The sequence below is a fragment of the Thermobia domestica genome, chromosome 7 (assembly GCF_964235325.1).
Source record: "Thermobia domestica chromosome 7, izTheDome1.hap1.1, whole genome shotgun sequence".
Lineage (NCBI taxonomy): Eukaryota > Metazoa > Arthropoda > Insecta > Zygentoma > Lepismatidae > Thermobia > Thermobia domestica.
This window is the reverse complement of record NC_137460.1, coordinates 283,010,453-283,029,557: the sequence shown is the minus strand read 5'-3', so window position 1 is coordinate 283,029,557 and position 19,105 is coordinate 283,010,453. Positions and strand designations below refer to the sequence as shown.

At 35.2% G+C, this 19,105-nt stretch overlaps 1 protein-coding gene across 2 annotated transcripts in view; it reads left to right on the top strand.

Moving 5' to 3' along the window:
- The window catches only part of LOC145690977 (uncharacterized), a 45,232-nt gene extending 26,664 nt beyond the window's left edge, over positions 1 to 18,568 (top strand). Inside the window, exons 2-3 of one of the 2 annotated variants that reach the window (XM_081766453.1) lie at positions 9,318 to 9,438; positions 11,684 to 11,791. In XM_081766453.1, coding sequence (XP_081622579.1) covers positions 9,318 to 9,414 — 97 coding nt within the window. In that variant the 3' untranslated portion in view covers positions 9,415 to 9,438; positions 11,684 to 11,791. Of the gene's footprint in view, positions 1 to 9,317; positions 9,439 to 11,683 lie in introns of both variants that reach the window. The other variant, XM_081766452.1, reaches the window with a different exon arrangement.
- Positions 18,569 to 19,105: the final 537 nt, after the last annotated feature.

Here is a 19,105-nt window from a genome sequence, read left to right as displayed (position 1 = left end):
TGGCTGTTAATGAATGATGATGTGATATTCTGTCCGAAGGCAGGTATTTGACCTAAAAGTCCCTTGGCAAGATGAATGGCGGTTTGCCATTGCTTTCCATGGGATGAATGTTCATAACATCCTAAGGAGACGGAACCTAGAGTTCAACATGGTATCCGAACTTGTGTCCCCTCCGCTCGAAATTAAAAGAAAAGTTGTGCTGGAATTTGATCGCTGGACCATTAATTTTCGTCAAATTAATTGCATAATTTACAGCAAAACCAGCATAAATTGTTGCTGGATCCAACATTGTTTTCCAGCTTAGAGGTGTCCAGCAATATTTGGCTCTTCTGAAAATATCGTCGCCACTATCAACATTTACACGTTTTGGTCGTTTCCTTAAAGGGTGATTTTCCAGTATAAAGATGTTTTTATACCACCAAAAGCGCTTGTACACAACAAAAGAACTCCTCACAACACAATACGACCCAATTCTTTTGGTTCGTTCGCGCTTGTAGCAATGTTGGATTATCGCATTTTATCAACTTTCGCTTTCAATTTATACTGCCAGATCTAGAAAATAAAACTACTGACAGATATAGGGCCATCTCCCATCTCCCATCTACCATCTCCCACGAAACCTATAGGGACATCCTGCCAAACCAGTATTTGAATTAAACTTCCGAACTAGAGAGGGATTTTTTGATAAATATATAGAAAGAAAATACTTATTTCATGTAAAAATATCATGTTATTTCTGCGGGCCGGGCCTGGGATAAACTTTGACGAGAGGGGATTTCCCCGCCATCCCCCAACATTAATCGCCAGTAGTAATGTGAAAAAGACAGAAACAACAGAAATATCACATTTCGCAGCAATAGGGAGTCTTATTCGCTTTTCAGACCAAAAACAGAAGTTCATGTATTCGTGCACGTCCGCGTGTATGTGTTTGTGTCGCAAAATAAAGTCCTAAATCGATGCTATAATAAATTTCCAATTTACAAAGCTTTTCTTTTTTAATGATGTTTAGAAACTAAAGAAGGCTTTAATTCTGAAAATTAACCTTGATTAATAATAAGTCTCAGAAAATGTCTATTGCCCCAATCACTTTTTTGTTCCTGGAGGCATTAACGCTCAACTTAGAAAACTCAATAAATGTAAAATTACTAAATATACAATTAAATGTAATTCATAAATGTTGCGAGACTGCGAGAATTCTCGCGAGACTTCTCGTGCGAGACTTAACCGAGACTTCTCGTCACGCATGGTTTAGTCTTGTCTCGCATAAAATTTTCACTCTCGTCTCGTGTCTCGTATCGCAAATGCGAGACGAGACGAGACGCGAGACGAGACGAGACTTCTCGCGTCCATCCCTATAGGAAAGTGCATGTCCAAATGTATAAAATAGAAAGAAAAACGTAATAAAATGTTCTCAAAATCAAGGAAAGGCAGGGTTTATTTTGAAAATTTTATTAAGCTTAGTGCCAACCATGGTGGCGCTTCGCAGCTAGTCTGTCGACCTCACTCATATGTACGGAGACATCGTCGTATACTCTCGCCCCGAGCGCTGATTTTCCATGCCACGTCACTGTTCACTATAAACAAGAAATGGATTCTACTATTATAGAAATAGGTATGTAAAAAATCTCACACAAGCTTATTATAAAACACAAATTATAAAAGGGTCGCTGGCAAGAGGATGTGATAAAAGGGGATCGTGATAGGTATTAGATTGAGAACCACTGGCCTAGAGTAATTTTAACCAAATTTCTTATAGTCTGAAAAAGAGTGCTGTCGGGTTACCTGTGGTGAATGGGAGGGGGATACATATAAAAATTGCTAGAAAATGATCGGTATTAATGTCGAATTCATAGTTTTCGGGGTCGCTTAGATAAATAGTGCGACTTTCGATTTCGCTTAACTCCGATTAAGCTCTCATTAGTAGGGATGGGCACGAGCGACTTTTCTTTGAAATTCGACTCGACTCGAAACAGACATTTTTGAGGTCTACTCTAGGACCCGGCGCGAAAAATATCCTCCAACTCGACTCGGATTAGAGTCGAGTCAAACTAAAACGAGCCAAATCCTGTGTGCAGTCCTACCTAGACAATACATAGCCAATATAAATATTCTATTATCAATTATACTACTATTACTACAAATAATAATAATAATTATTATTATTATTATTATTATTATTAATATTAGTAGTAGTAGTAGTAGTAGTAGTAGTAGTAGTAGTAGTATTACAACACCGTGTATAAACATAAACGATAGATGGTTAGTAAAGGAATACTAAACGCTAGTTGACTGCCGAGGTCGGTAGTCATGACTTCTACAAGGCAAAGACATCGTTCATTACCCTAAGCTGTAAGCGTCGGTGGAGTACAGATGGTCAACTACTGACCTCTCGCCAAAAATTGGTGGCCCCGCAGCGACAATCCGCGGTGGCCCCAGTTCCATTTTGAAAACTTTACTACCAGAGGCAGAGACGCGATGAAACGACAACGAACCACAAAATTACTCTCCCAAAATATGTTAAAATGCCTATATGTGTGATTTGTTTATATTTAGGTGAGTCGAGAAAACACAAAACAAATACCCCGGGGTGGACGCGAACTATCAATATTACGATTACTAGGCACGTGTTCTTCTGATTTCCCCACGGAAACGATCATAAAAAGCTTGCTTGTTGATGGATAAATCATTGACGTCTTAATTTAGCCAATCAGACAAACCCTTACATCTCGAGTTCTAGGAGGTGATACCGTGAACCGTTTCAGATTTATTGCTTTCTGGTAGGGTACTATCTATGTGCAAAATTTTAGCATAATAGCCGACATGCATCTTCGGTGCCTTTTATCTTTAGTACAATTTTAAACAGAGATGGTGTGGGTCAATGAAAATTTGATCCACGACCCACCATGATCCATTATCACCCACCACCCAAATGACCCATTGGCCCACTCTGACCCATCATCCATCGTGATCCACTTTGACCCACCACCAACTATGAACCACTCTGAACCATTGCGACCAACTCCGACCCACCAACACCCATCGACATCAACTCTGACCCATGATCCACGTCCTCTTCTCCGTTGACTAAAGAGGCTACACTTGTAATAAAACAAGACTGTGAAATTATCACTTATCGGAGTTTGAATTTCTACCGTCAATGGCTCAAGCACCTCTCTGTTACAATACTGGTGGATCTGACCTTTACGATATATAATGGAAAAGTGTTTCTCAACTTCCGAATTAAAATGAATTTAAATTTATCATATATAATTATTTCTTTGTTGCCTTACAGACACACTTCAGTAGAAAATAGGATGAAATTTGAAAGTCTCAAATCAAGGAAAAGTAGACCAACGTAAAGAAAACAAAGGAAAACTAATTTTCTATATCATTAAGCACCTGGAGTGCCACTCTTTATCTAATCCACCTCGAAAATTATGGATTCGACACTAATGTCGGTCTTTAAATATATATATATATATAATTTTGATGTCAGCCCCTTTCATTTCTCCTAGGAGAGCAAACGGATACTGCCACCGTTAGGACTAAATTTGGTCTTAAATGACATTAAAATTTCTACCAATTAATTTAGCGACCAGTGTTGCATTTCATAGCTCGGCACCCCTACGCACTTTTGCTCCCGTCGTCCCCAATAACTACATATTTCTCCGCCCCTTCATCCCTAACTTAAAAATAAAACTTAATTCGAATATGCTTAATTAGTGAATTTATTACATTTAAATACCACTCACTACATGCTACAGCTATAACTACGTAACAAAAAATAACAAAGGTGAAACGTGTTCTGAATTATTTTTAGATTTCTTACGCTATTATTATACATATTAGAACAGTAAAAGAGGATTGTTCATGAAATAGTATATTTGCTCTTGATTATTAACTTTTTCATACGGAAAAAGTTAAAATATTATTCAAGTTTTAAACTTTGCAAATATGTTGCCCTCTAGGCAATGGGACTAATGTGAAATGTGGACTAATGTGGACTAATGGGAAATGCGGCACTGTTAGCGGCGCTGAAAACTTACGATTCGATTCTAATATCGGTTGATTTCGATATTTTTATGTCGCTACGTAACCACCCTGGGTGCTAATGGGAGCTTAATTGGACTTAATTGAAAGTAGAACTATTCACCTAAGCGACCCCGAAGCTACGGATTCGATACTAATATCGACCCGTTTCTAGCATTTTTGATATGTATCCCGACAGTACTCTTTTCCAGACTGTAAGAAATATAGTTATAATTGCGCTAGATATATCAGAATTATGTTGAAACACACACATGCATCCACTTTTATATTCTGTATAAACAGAGAGTGGGCGAGCGAGCGAGCGAGAGAGCGAGACTAAAGGCATCACCACTTCCACATTGCAAAAGCATATATCAAGAATTGAATTGAAAATCTATGTAAAGACTTTCTGCTGTGGCGTGCTTCATAAGGACAATTCCAGTCTGCTCACGTGATCTTTGAGGTTCATGAATTTCTTGCGAGCGTTGCGACTTTGGATTCTCTGTTTAAACCCTCGGCTTATGCATCGAATAAGTTTTCAAGAACATAAATGACATGCTGTATTTTGAATGTTGAGAATTACCCTCTATATGACAAATAGCTGCAAATAAATACACTACATGATTTATTTATTGCTTGTGAACGAGTTTCTTAACTTGTATTTATAATACAGACCTACTGTATATATAATACAGACCTACTGTGAACAACTACCTATTTCAGATGTTATATTTTAAACATAATAATTACTACATTCTGCAATGAATATGTTATATATATATATATACAACTGATGTATTTAATGTCATTATTTTATATAATTTTTCATGCATTGCGGAAAATATAATTTTTAAAAGAGCATTGACCCAGGTGGGATTCGAACTCACAACCTTATGATTTAAGGTCCGACAACTTACTAGTGAGCTAACTCACGCACTTCTGCTAAGGCACTTTTAGCGATGCATAACGGTTCTCAAGAAAATTATGACACTTATAGAAACGCTGTTTTTGTTCTACTTTGACTATTATTTTAGTACTCAGGCGATAATTATGTTCTATGTCTTAACTTTGAGCATTCTTTTACATATGGAAAGATTCGTTTACATATCTAAATGTTCCATTACGTATGGAGAGCTAAATGACAAACAAGCACTTGCTGACATTAATACAAAGTTTCGAAATATTGTGTCATTAAGTATTTCAATCAATGTTGCTTTTTTTCAACACTTGATAACAAGTCTTATTATATTTAAAAGAAGAAAAACACATCTGCAAACTTTTTCCGATTGCAAAGGCTGACTTGGAGGTTCGAACCTGGTTTACTATTTCCCGAAGATAACCGAAGTTGGACTTTGGAAAATTTTGCTTCAAAACACCAATAAAGAATGCGCTCAACCTTTTTTAGACAAGGTGTACCTTTTATCTGCATTTTTACCTCTAAACAAATAGGTTCGGTTTTAGTTCCATCGCTTTTTACAATGTAATACAAACTCCAGAAGGTTTATGTTGTTGATATTTCTTTGCATATGGTTTATTTTCTAGATAACATTCTTCACATCCCATAACCTTATGCAATAAGCATTCAAAATCGGCATAGATTACAAAGGCCATTCTCATTTTATACTGATAATTCTTAAATTTAAAATATGTGTTTTCTTCAGGCATTATTATCTTTACTGCTTTATTCGATGAACAATCTTGCTCATGTTTATCTAATGCAGTTTGTTATTAAAAGTATAACAAACATCGATCACACAAATTTTCGAGCTCTCCATTTACTTATTTGAGTACTAACTAATTAACTTAAGTCTTTAATCCAAAAATAATATGTTTTAACATTTTCTTCAACAAGTTTTTATATATCTGATAAATTCTTATGTTTTTCTTTTTTGGTCTGTGTGTGATGTATTATATGATTAATCTTATTTTCCTCCATCACCTTCTTAAATTCTTTATTGTAAAACTCTTTGCCTTGATCAGTTTGTAAGTTACTAGGTTTTTTCGTCCGTAATATGGATTCAAATGCTTCTGTAACATTTTTACCGCTTTTATCTTTAACAGGAACAGCAAAAGCATATTTCGAAAACACATCTATAATCGTTAGCAAATACTTATAGCCTTTGTTTAACTTAGAGATACCTTTTAACATGCCACTATGCATTTCCACAAGGTCTGCTTGCCATAAATCATTTATACCTTTAACAATAACATTAAACCTAGGATAATTCTTTCCGGAACATTTGTGAATTTCTTCTATGTCTTCTCTAATACCTTTACTCTGTTCTAGTCAATCTTTCTTTTTAACGAATTACGATTTAGTAACACCACATACTGAACTAATACCTTTCTTGCTATATCATCCATTCTGTTTTTTTCTATTCTAATAGTGTTTTTCTTCGTATCTGTTGATTTGTTACACTTAACACAATACATCCTGTTTATTATATAGAAATTTAAAATTCATCATTACCTAATACTATCCTCCTAACATTATCATTATCACTTGATTCGTTTTCGTATTTATCTTCATCCTCTTTTTCTACATACATAATAAGCATTAATGATTTGCCTTGTTTCAAATCAGAATTTTTGGATGGTCTAATTGTTAACTGATCATTTATATTAAAGTGTAATGGAAAACTTTCAACTAGAATGTCATTTAAAAGTGTGTCTTTAAGTTATGAATTGAAACTTGATTCTGTATGCATTAACTACTTCTATAAAGAAATTTGTAGGCAGCAGCTAAATTATATACAAAAATGACTGGTTTCTCAACATCATCTTTTGCCAATCGACATGGTTATTCTACATTTTCTTTTTGTGTATACTCTTCGTTTGCTTCTTCAAGCTGCTCTAATGTTACAACATCTTGTTTATCGATAGCATTAGATACATTAACCCAGTTTTTATTCTTAAAATCAACCCAGGATGTATAATTTGTTGTAAATACTTCTTTTTTATTTTTATGTTAGATGTAAGTATTTTATGATTTTAAATGTCGTAAAAGTCCATGCGCAAAGCACCCTGCCGAATCTCACCCTACTCAATCTGTGCTTGTGTTGTGTTAAAGACACATCCTACTTAGGTTCTGTTCGATTTTCACATTATCCACTAGCTGACACCTTTTTCCTATCTTTTCTTTGCATAGTATCTCATAAATCAATTCATCCTTATATAGAGTTAAAAGAATTTATTTTCATCTCCGTAACTTCAGTATGTTTATTTACATTGCTGTAGGACGTAATATTGAGGTCTCAAATATTCAATAATAATAATAATAATAATAATAATAATAATAATAATAATAATAATATAGGTAACAATTTCCGTATGAGGACACATTGTATTAAAATCTGTAAAATCGCCCGTAGCGTTAGCCAGAAGTTACAAAATAGTCGGGATTAGAGAGTAGTGTCAGGATCAACAGGATCCTCACAAACATCCCTACAACTAGCTAAATGTTATAACGGAAAGTTTCCCTAGTACTAGTTAAATGTTATAACGGAAAGTTTCGAGGCAAATTTCGTGTAGAAAGTATGGATACTGAACTCACAAGAGCCGTAAGAAAATTTGTTTTTAAGTGATGGTTATGCCGGCTAAGCTACAGAACACGTCGATGAGGAGAATGAAAGAAATATTGAAATAAAGAAAGTGCGAGGAAGCAGAACACGGAGGAAAATTATACACACGTTGTTTGTTCAGCACAATGCATACTAGGCGAGAGTTAGGTTGAACAGGTTGTACCATTAAATTTACAACACTTCAATAATAATAATAATAATAATAATAATAATAATAATAATGTTATTAAAAGTTTATAGTTGCACTAAAATTCGGCAAAACTTACTTAAACGTAGGGGTTTCGAGGAAGGGGTACAGCTACTCTAATTTAAACGAAAGCTTTCTGCTAATATTTCGTGTAGAAAATATTCTACTTTACGTTTCCAGGAAAATAACTGTAATAGAAAGACCTGAATATAATTGAACACTAAAGCTTGTAATAAACTAACGTGTGGAGTTTGCAGATGTAATTATAAAAGCCTTGCTACAAAAATATATATACAGACCATAAATCAGTGACCTCTGAAGTACAAAGTAACAAAATAATATATAAGATTCAGTCTACATAGCAATTGTTGCTTGAAGAGTGGCATATACTATTTCTAGAATCGAGATAAGACGAGAAATGTTTACGATACTTTTCGTCTCGTCTCGACTCTCATCTCCAAAGCATGTCGATAGAGTGAGTTAGCCTTGTCCCGTCTGGAATTAAAAGTTAAGTCTCATCCCGATTTTGTTTGGTTTGGTTTTAGAATCGAGATGAGAAATTCGTCTTTTCATGGGCAACGTTACACAAAACCAATTTTTTTTATTTCTGCTTGTAATGGTATGACCTGAGCGATAATAAATTTTTAATTTTGAAATATTTTTCTGCATAATATTTATTATCACTAGTATTATTCCTGAAAATTTGAAAGTTGAAGTGTTGAAACAAACTAGTATTTATTTATTTATTTATTTATTTATGACTTCTTTTACGTGGCGAAGTTAAGGCTCTGCTGCCTTCTCCGAGCTCTTAACCACTTGCATACATTATATATATTTAAAAAAAAACACCAATATATAGAAAATATTAACAATTACAAAAGAAAAGTATTGAACCACATAAGAAAACAATATACTAGTTAATTAAAAAAATGGTTAAGCACTTCAAAAAACAAATTGAAAATTAATATTCAATAGGGGGGACAAAAATAACATGGAGAAACAAAAAATTGCATATTGCATATAGCAGTACTAGAAGTATGAATAAGCTGTACAAATTAACATAGGTTACCTTTTTTTTTGTGTGTGTTCATATGTGGGTTATTAATAATCTGGTAAAACGAAGATGCCTCATGTGCTACCAGTGTCCTTACCTTTACTTAAGAGAAGGGAATATACCGATTTTTTTAAAATTTGGCGACTGTGGAAACCTTGTGTATTAATTGAGGTAAACTGTTCCAGAGGCGTGTAGTACTTACTGTGAAGGATTTTGAGTATGAATCAGAATTGTGACTGGGGATGGAGAGAAGAAATTATCTTGTGATCTTGTGCTTCTAGTATGAAAATCTCATAAATATAAAAATCTATGGGCTAAATACGATGGTTCTGACGTAGTAAGTATTTTGTACAATAGGGTAAGATTATGTAAATTTCTTCTTCCGACTAACGTCAGCCATGACAGTTTTTTATAAAAAGATGTGAGATGTTCCCTGTAAGTTATATTGAAAATAAATCTATTGCAGGCATTTTGCACTCTTTGCAAGCGCTTTGATTGGTTTTCTGTTAGATCAGAATAGACTGAGTCGCAATAGTCAAGATGTGGGAACACCAGTACCTTGACAAATTTGATCTTCAAAGATATTGGTAAGAAAATTCTTAGTCGATTTTACGTATTTAGGGCGCCAAATGCTCTCTTACAAACTCCATTTATTTGATCTAACCAGGAGAGATTTTGATTTATTATGACTCCGAAATTTTTGGCAGCTCTAGAGAATGGAGTAACAGTATTGGACAATATTATATTTGGGAGCTGATAGATATTAATAGAAGAAAGAATTCTTGAGGAGCCAATTAAGAAGCACTGTTTTTTTTTTTTTTTTTTTTTTTTTTTTTTTTTTTTTTTTTTATTTAATTTTAACCCATGAGCCGTAGACCAGTCGCTGATTTTGTTTAACTCAGTATTTATTTTGTCAATCGCATTATTAATATCTTGTTGGGGAAAAGAAGCATATAACTGAAAATCATCAGCGTAAATATGGTATTTTTCAATAGGTGAGCATTTTAGGGAGATCATTAATGTAAAGGGCAAAGAGAAGGAGACCTAGTACGCTACCCTGCGGCACTCCACTGTTGATACAATGCCATGTCGATATGTGATCCTGATTGATCACTACTCTTTGTTTACGTTCGTGAAGGTAAGAATGAAACCATTTAACCACTGATTCAGAAAAATTAAACAATAATGATAATTTCTGAAGTAATATGTCAAAATGAATAGTTTGAAATGCCTTACTATAGTCAAGTAGAGTAAGGAGCGTCAGTATTCCGTTATAAATAGCCCATCTTATATCCTCCGTTATGTTTACTAGTGCAGTCCATGTGCTATGATTACTTCGAAAACCAGATTGAAATGTATCCAATAAATTATTTGTTGTTAAGTATTCCCGAATTTGATCATTTACAATATATTCAAAAAATTTGAAAGCTCGGGAAGGACACTGATAGGACGATAGTCTGCAATATTATCAGCGTTGTTCTTTTTTGGAAGTGGGGGGACCTTAGCGAGTTTGCATACTGTGGGAAAAGTACCTGTGGCAAGAGAGTAATTAAAAATGTCAGTGATAGGATTAAGTACATGCAGTAGGATTTTCCTGATCATGGTTATTGAAATATCATCTATACCAGTGGCTTTAGATTTAATTCTTTGGATCGCTTTTAATACATGTGCAGGCTGTACGTGAGAAGGCGAGAACAGAGAGTTAATTTCCGTTGCTACAATATTCTTCATTGTTTGCAGTTTCATGGAGGCTGGTACCATCCAGCTTTGACAGAAAAAAGTGTTCAATTCATCTGGCGTATAGTTAACAGCGTTCTTGGCTATGTTTCTCCCAACACCTAATACATTAGCCTCTTCCAAAGAACTGCTCCGTTATTTTGGAATTCAAGTATTTAATAGGCAAAGCTCCGTTTTGCCTTCCTTACTTCTTGAGTGCAACGGTTTCTTATCATCCTATTGTTTTCGAATTTCGTATTAGGATTTATTGTGCTATCACTGGAAGGATCACAATTTTTAACATGTCTCCTGTATGCACTATAAGCTTTATCTCTCCGCACCATTAACGAACGTAATTCATCGGTTTAGCATGGTGATGGGGGTGCGAAACACGTTTCTTAACTACAGGGACGTGTCTATCATAGAAATTTATTATTAAAGAAGTATTCAAATATTTGAATGTATTAAAGCGTGTGTTATCGCTGGTCAACCACCATCAACATTCCTAAAGTAAAACAAAAAATATGCTCGACGTGTATTCGATCGAAAAAGTTCCAGATTACTGACCAATCGCCTAGGCCACTGAACTACAATCACTACGCTGTAAATGATTCGTCTTTAGTCTGGTTATTTTAGTTTCTCTGCCTCACTTTGAAAGTTGTATATTATTTTTTTCTTCGTTTCAAAATGCCTCTCGCATTCCTCTTATGATGATATAAGTGATTGATCTTTGGTAGAGTTTATTTTAATAAATTCAGTTGTTATTAAACCTTTGATACGCAAGTTTTTTTTTCTCCACATGAAACTACAGATAAGACAGATTTAATACTCGTACTGTGCATTTCTTTCAAAGCAGCCACGGTCAAAGACGTATGACAGCCACGGTATAAACGATGGCTCAATTTGATATATTGAAACAAACTACAGCCTCTTATTTTGAGAATAGAAAGATATGGAAACTACTCAGTGGTACAGCATTTCATATTTGTACAATATTTCATGTAATAAAAAAAATTGAGTGTAATTTTATCATGAAATATAGAGAATGATAATTTTTTTGTTCTTACTTAATCATTATCTCCATTCACATTTCCTTATTTTTTGAATTTGTTACAGGCGCGATAACGTATTACCATTCCACGGAGAAGACGATACGTGTATTACTTTAAAGGAAACCATTTCTCATTCCGATGAAGAATCTCATACTTCGATGCAGTTTGGAGAGGGGTTTCATCCATCACTTTTGTCAGGGCATATTTTAGCTCAGGAGAGTGAAGAGCGTCATTCCTACCAAAAGAGTGAAAAACACTTTAGTCAAAGTTCAACTTTGTCAAGCAATAACTTAGTGCACAGTGCTCAAAAATCCCACATGTGCGGAGTATGTGGAATGGAATTTAGTGTATGTTCATGTTTGGCTACGCACATGTTAAATCGAACATTGGCAAGGTTACACACATGCCAAGACTGTGGTAATGTATTTAACCAACGTTCATATTTGGCTAGACACATGTTAATACACACAGGAGAAAAAAAATACACGTGCCAAGAGTGTGGTAAGGGATTTAAACGACGTTCTGATTTGGCTACACACATGTTAATCCACACAGCAGAAAGACCTCACACGTGCCAAGAGTGTGGTAAGGGATTTAATCAACGTTCCCATTTGTCTTCACACCTGTCAATCCACACAGGAGAGAAACCTCACACGTGTCAAGAGTGTGGTAAGGCATTTAATCGACGTTCCACTTTGTCTTCACACATGTTAATCCACACAGGAGAAAAACCTCACAGGTGCCATGAGTGTGGTAAGGGATTTAGGGTACGTTCACATTTCGCTACACACATGTTAATACACACTGGAGAAAAACCTCACACGTGCGAACAATGTGGAAAGGGATTTAGTGTACGTTCATCTTTGGTTAAACACATGTTAATCCACACAGGAGAAAAAAAATACACGTGCCAAGATTGTGGTAAGGGATTTAAACGACGTTCTGATTTGGCTACACACATGATAATCCACACAGCAGAAAAACCTCACAGGTGCCAAAAGTGTGGTAAGGCATTTAATCGACGTTCCAATTTGTCTTCACACCTGTCCCTCCACACAAGAGAAAAACCGCATACGTGCCAAGAGTGTGGTAAGTCATTTAATCGACGCTCAGGTTTGGCATCACACTTGTCAATCCACACAGGAGTAAAGCTTCACGCATGCCAAGAGTGTGGTAAGGGTTTTAAAAATCGTTCAACTTTGGTTACACACTTGTTAATCCACACAGGAGAAAAACCACAAACGTGCCAAGAGTGTGGTAAGGGATTTAGGGTACGTTCACATTTGGCTACACACATGTTAATACACACAGGAGAAAAACATTACACATGCAACGAGTGTGGTTAGTCATTTAAGCGACGTTCATATTTGGCTTCGCACATGCCAATCCACACAGCTGTAAAGCATCATACGCGCCAAGTGTGGTAAGGGGTTTAAACATTGTTCAACTTTGGTTACACACGTTAATTCACAAAAGATATAAGGCTCACACTTGCCAAAGTGAGGTTAAGTATTTAAATGAAATTCAGAGTTGGCTACACACATGTCAATCCACAACCGATCCAAAATCTCACGTGCCAAAACCCTGGAATGGAATTTATTCAACGTTCATACGTGTTAAGCCACATATGACGTGAATCCCACACATGGTAAATGTTGAAAATGATTTAGTCTACCCTCATTCCTTGCAAGACAATTCAATACACAATTAACAAACCAAAGAGATGCATAGAACGTAGCCTGCTATTTACTGAAGGTTCACATTAAGCAAGTTAAATGTTAATTCACACAAAACAAGAGTCTCGCACGCGCGGAGTGTAGAAATACATTTACTGGCAGTTCTCATTGGGCAAATCGCATGGTAAAACACATAGTTCAATAACCACAGATATGCGAAGGAAGTTCAATAGGATTAAGTTTAGAATCATCCTTGGCAAGACACGTAAATGGACATGGGATATATAAAAGAATTTGCCGCTCTCACAAGTTAAGTTTCGGCAGAAAAAGTATGTACACGATAAAAAACCGTGCTAAAGAAAACTACAACAGAATTAAATATCAAAGGAGTCAGATCACATTAAGCCCTTCAAATGTACCTGCTCTTTGGCATAGAATGTAAGTTGTGAGGAACAAATTTTTAAGTCCGTATTTTGGGGGCACATGTTACAGAAAATTTGTTCCGCATCTACTCCACGAATACCTCTTCTCTTTGCCGCCACAGCGATTGCCGCATAGTGTAAAGCTGGCTGACGCCGACGAAGATTCAAGTGACGATTTCGCAAAGGAACTTTTATCTAGAGATAAAAATTCCAAATATAGTCCATGAGAGTTCTTGTATATAAGGGAGTTAAGGGCAACAAGTTTAAGCGACATCCATAGTGAGGGCGCACCTTCCTCATCAGCTACAAGTGTAGATCCAGCGGAAAAACATGTCAATTCCAACACTAAGACTTTCTGGACCATCTGCATTTTAGCTGCATCTTGCTTGTCGATACATGGTTGCGCAGTTCCATTTTCACCGCATATATTTATATTTCCGGTTTTTACGACATTCTTTCATGCTCTTTGACAGAAAATTTTATGCAATTTGAAGATAACAAGTGATCATAAACTCAAGTCTTCGTCCCTTCCACATGGGTTAAACTGATCAGATAAACATTACGTTAAAATCGTATTAAGGTTGTATGTGTCAAAAAATGACTGACTAATAATATTGAAAACGATTGCATTCCAGTTGTTGTCTTTGATTTCAAAGCGGGATTAATAGCATTTTTATCCAAAGTGTTAATGACTTAACCGGAATTCGTGGTGTTTGTGCGAAAAGAGGGTCTGTACCAAAATTTCGACGCAAATATCTTCTACTCTTTTTCGGCCAGAGTCGTTTCTCAAGCGCGGGATGATGATATAAGGTAAATGTGCATGTGGGTTGATAAAAATGAAGTTTGAAGCTATGTTTCGCATTCCTTCATATTCTCTTGTATACTTAGAAGTTTTTGAGTATACTGACTTACCAACTTTTCACTCGTTTTATAAGAAAAGTTGTTAAATCAGGTTTTAAATTTTATTCAAAAACGTTCTGTTTACCTTATAAAAATCTGGTACTATAAGACAACATCACACCTGTCAAAACGAACCAGCATACAAAGTTTTACACCATTGTATTAATATATCGATATTTCAACACATTTCTATAAAATTTAAAGCGTGATCCTGTAAAATCAAGCAATAATGAGTTAGCAACTTCTGATTTGAGTGCTTCATATAGTTCGCGTTCAAGTTTGGCAAGACAAATTTTAATATACACAAGTGGAAAACTTCACATATACGAAGAGTTTGAAATAATACTTGGTCTATACTCAAATTTGGAAGGATATTTTAATACACAGATGAAACTCTCACACATACGACAACACACAGGAGAAAAGAAGATTTATATGGAGCTCACGTTTTACAATGCACAGGAGAAAACATATTATTAAATACTAAGGAAAAAACTAAAGCGTTCTACGTGTGTAGAAAGGGCTTAGTTAAAGTTTCTGTTTCCCAACATATATATTAATACAGATGGGGAGTAAGTGCTCAGTCAAGACTATGAAGAACGGTATAATCGAAGTTCAATTTTGAGGAAACATGCTATCTCATACAGGTAAAAGATGGCTGTGCATAATTGTGAAAAGCGTTTACATGAAGTCCATATTTTGTTAGTGGAAAGACATTGTAAGATATGTGAAACAAATTACTAAAAAATCATGATTGTACATAAAAAGTATATTCAATTTACACACGTGATAAAATATACAAATGCGAAACATCTTAGTTATCAAAAGTGCGATAAAATTCGTTCAATATTACGTATCAATCTCACGTACTGCCAATTCAGGTTTCCGCTCGCGACGACGGTAATTCGGCCGTGATTGATTATTCACATTTTTCAGCATTGTGGATGATGCAAAAAGTATGTTTTGGAGCATTTAGGTTTAGTAAATCAAGACAAATCATTGTTGACCAAACGTATAAGTTTAATTAAACTATAATACTGTTAAATATGAGTGAAAACACTGTACAAAACACAAAATAACAGATTCGAACCTAACCAATATACATGTCACTGAGCTTGTTGTGCTAATGCTGATATTTATTGCAGAGAGCAGTAATGATTGAATGCTTTTTGCATATGTTTTTCCACAATATGTAGACTCAAGGCGGGTTCAAAGTTAATCAACATCCACTTCAATGCTCTCTTTCTGAGATTGCTTACATGTATTGCAAGTAGTGATAATTGTTGACTGCAATCTGAACATGTATTTTCCACAAACATTACATTCAAGGCGAGTTCTGTTGCTTTCCCTTGACCAGCAGATGTAGGAAATATTTCTTCGGATTGGTTACACTGCTTCATCATCGGTAGTTAGTTTTCTGTATTGTGCCAAGCACACCAGCATTTTTTTTTTTTTTTTTTTTTTTTTTTGCAAAGTTGATATTTTACGATGAGCTTTCAGGTTTTCGTTTATTAATTCTAATGCTAACCCGTATAGATATGGGTTTGTAATATTTTTTATGTTAGGGCAGTAAAAAATGAAACAGCGGATGAAAAATAATGAAACTTTTATTTACAATTTTATGTAAATGCGAAACAAAAAATCACGTTTTGGCTCCCTCTGACGGCGGATTGGCCGTCCACCCTCCACTACCAACTTTGGGATTGTACTGAACGGGAAGTAATGCATTTGATAATTTTCTCGCAGAGGGTTGATATGTTTAGAGTAGCGAGATATTGCTTTTGCGTGACACATTACTTTCTAATCCACATTTACAAATGGAAGAGAATCGGGCTGTTTTCCAAGAACAGGGAAAACAGGTTTCCCTGAAACATCTATTAAAAATGGGCGAAAGTGGAAAATAAATAATATATGATTTCGAACACAGAAAGGTCCAGTTTATATTGTCCTGGCCAGATGCTCTCAATCCGGAGTGAGAATAAGAGTAAGTCATCCTCTGGGGGAGTGATAGATAAATGAGAAAAATTGGACGAGTAAACAGATTGAACAGGGAGGTACGTCGATTATTCAGTTGAGAATTTATTACAAAAGAATTCATTAAAATTTTCTGTTCTTCCCTCAATTTGTGCACCTGATATAACATTGTACTTTAAAAGACATGCTAGAACTTTTAGATCTAGATCTGATAAGATACCAAAGTTGTTTAGTGTTGTTGATGCTGTTTTTTTTTTTTTTTTTTTTAGATATAATCTAGGTGTTTGCTGCATCTCAATAGCTTTTTTGTATTAAGTCGTATATCAGAAATTATTTTAAGATATGTATTCATTTGGAAATGCACACTATAATTCCCAATTTTTTTTTTTTTTATTTGGTAAAGTGTAGCGACTCTGTTCGCCGTGCCTCATTGGAAATTTCATTGATTTTACTTTTTTGAACAGTACAAAGTATTTATTGTTGCATTAAAAACATGAGAGAAAGAATCCAGTGCCTCGTCTATAGTTCAATTTAGTAAAAGTGTCCACTGTATCACCTGTTGCACTTTGCAAATTTCACCCAAAGGGGCTTTCCTTCAGTCAGGTACAAACTTTCTTTTTGAGTTGGTTTGCTGGCTTCTGAGATTGGGAGTAAGATAGGGAACGGGCAACTCGCGGTCTGGGAGAAGGAACTCTTTATATGAGATGACGGATTATATCAGAAAAATAGACATGACATAATCTAAGCTGCTATTTTTACGTGCGTTATGAAAATCCTACAATCCGAAGTCGAGTGCTTGAGTAGAATGTTCGACAAAGCAATGTCATTTGTGTGATGTTATCCCATGTTTACTGTAGATCCATATGTAAGCCCAAGATATATTCACCAAAATGAAGAATTTTGTCACCTTGTGACAACATTTGGAAATGATTCGTGGCATGTTTCAATTAAACTTGAGGACTTTTCGTATATGGTCAGCAGAAACACCGGACGAAGTTTGTTTTGGATAGACTTACTTGGGCTAAAATAATTTCACACTCACGTACGAGATCATTCTGTGTTCTGCTGCCCTATTTATTTTAATACTACAAAAAATCCGACCCTGTGGTCTTGCGGTCGTTTATCTATGTAGAGAATTGGTTGAAAAAAGGCATTCCACTGTTCCTTACCAATACTTTCAGACACGTTTCAATTACCACTAGACATCAATATTCCAGCAACTAACTAATATTCATACCGCAGTCCGTAAAATTGATTATAATGCATTGTACATTTAGATAGTATAGTTTAAACGTGGTTTTGTTCACTGCACTTTTGATCAGCATTCTTCTGTACATCACCACATTAAACGCAGAATATAGAGCACCTGACGGCACACTTCTCTAGCGTGGGATCACGTTGTTCTAGTCGCTCTCACTCTTTTCTTGCCATCTGGGTTGAACATTGAAAATTATATCAATTGAGTGTTCTGTAGCAATAAGTGAAAACGGTATATCACTGCATTTCCAGCTGGAGATAATGTCAAACGCAGACTCTAGCCGTAACCTTACTACTGGTTAGAGCGTATGTTCATAATGGAAATGAAAAACACAGAAATAGCACAAATATTTTCCCGAAGTAGGAGCACGAACTTTAACTTTTCATACCCCTTGTCCCTAATGTTTACGCCTTGTTAGTACACTTTACCCTCGTGACATTCATTGTTCTTAACCCTACAGTGGTAAGGTGAAAGAAAATTTCATGAATGGTACACTGTGCTTCCTGGACCCAGGACCATTTTTGCCTGATAAGATGTGAACTAGGATTTAAATTTCTATTATATTTACAATATTAAATATAAACACCAGATAGTGGATACGATTTAAGCGAAACTGTACATTCACTTTATTCAAGCAATATCTTTCTTGTTATAATTAAGTTCGATACCTATGTGACTATTTTATTGCTTAAATACCAGCACTCAAAATAAAATATTTATTAACTAGAAATAAGTAAACAAGGATTTCTCTTAATAGGGGTGTATTACAAATAAGGAAACTCATTATGTTCACTGTTGACTCATTATGTTCCATACCGAAAAGGCGAAATTTCACGAGAAACTAATCAATTTTTTATATTCATAAACTATTAGCATTTGGCAACCACACTCTTCAAAATGTTCATCTTTTGCACAACCATGAATATTACACGTTCAGCTCGCAGCTCGCAACATTCTTCACTTCGATTTTCATGCCACTTACAATGGTTCGTACGTGCAATTTCATGTATCTTCACTCGAAACAAATATTTAACTTCATAGTGATCATGTATACCTAGGTATTTGACTATGACTTTTATTTCTATTTCTCAACATTCTCTTCTACTTACTTCATAAACTCATATTTGAACAATTATTATACGAGGAACAATTTCACACATTGCTTATCAGTAAAACGCACCTCACTTCCAAATTTAATTGCAAATTTACCGGCTATCAACTCATTCGACACGATAAGAAGGTTCCGGCTCGACGCG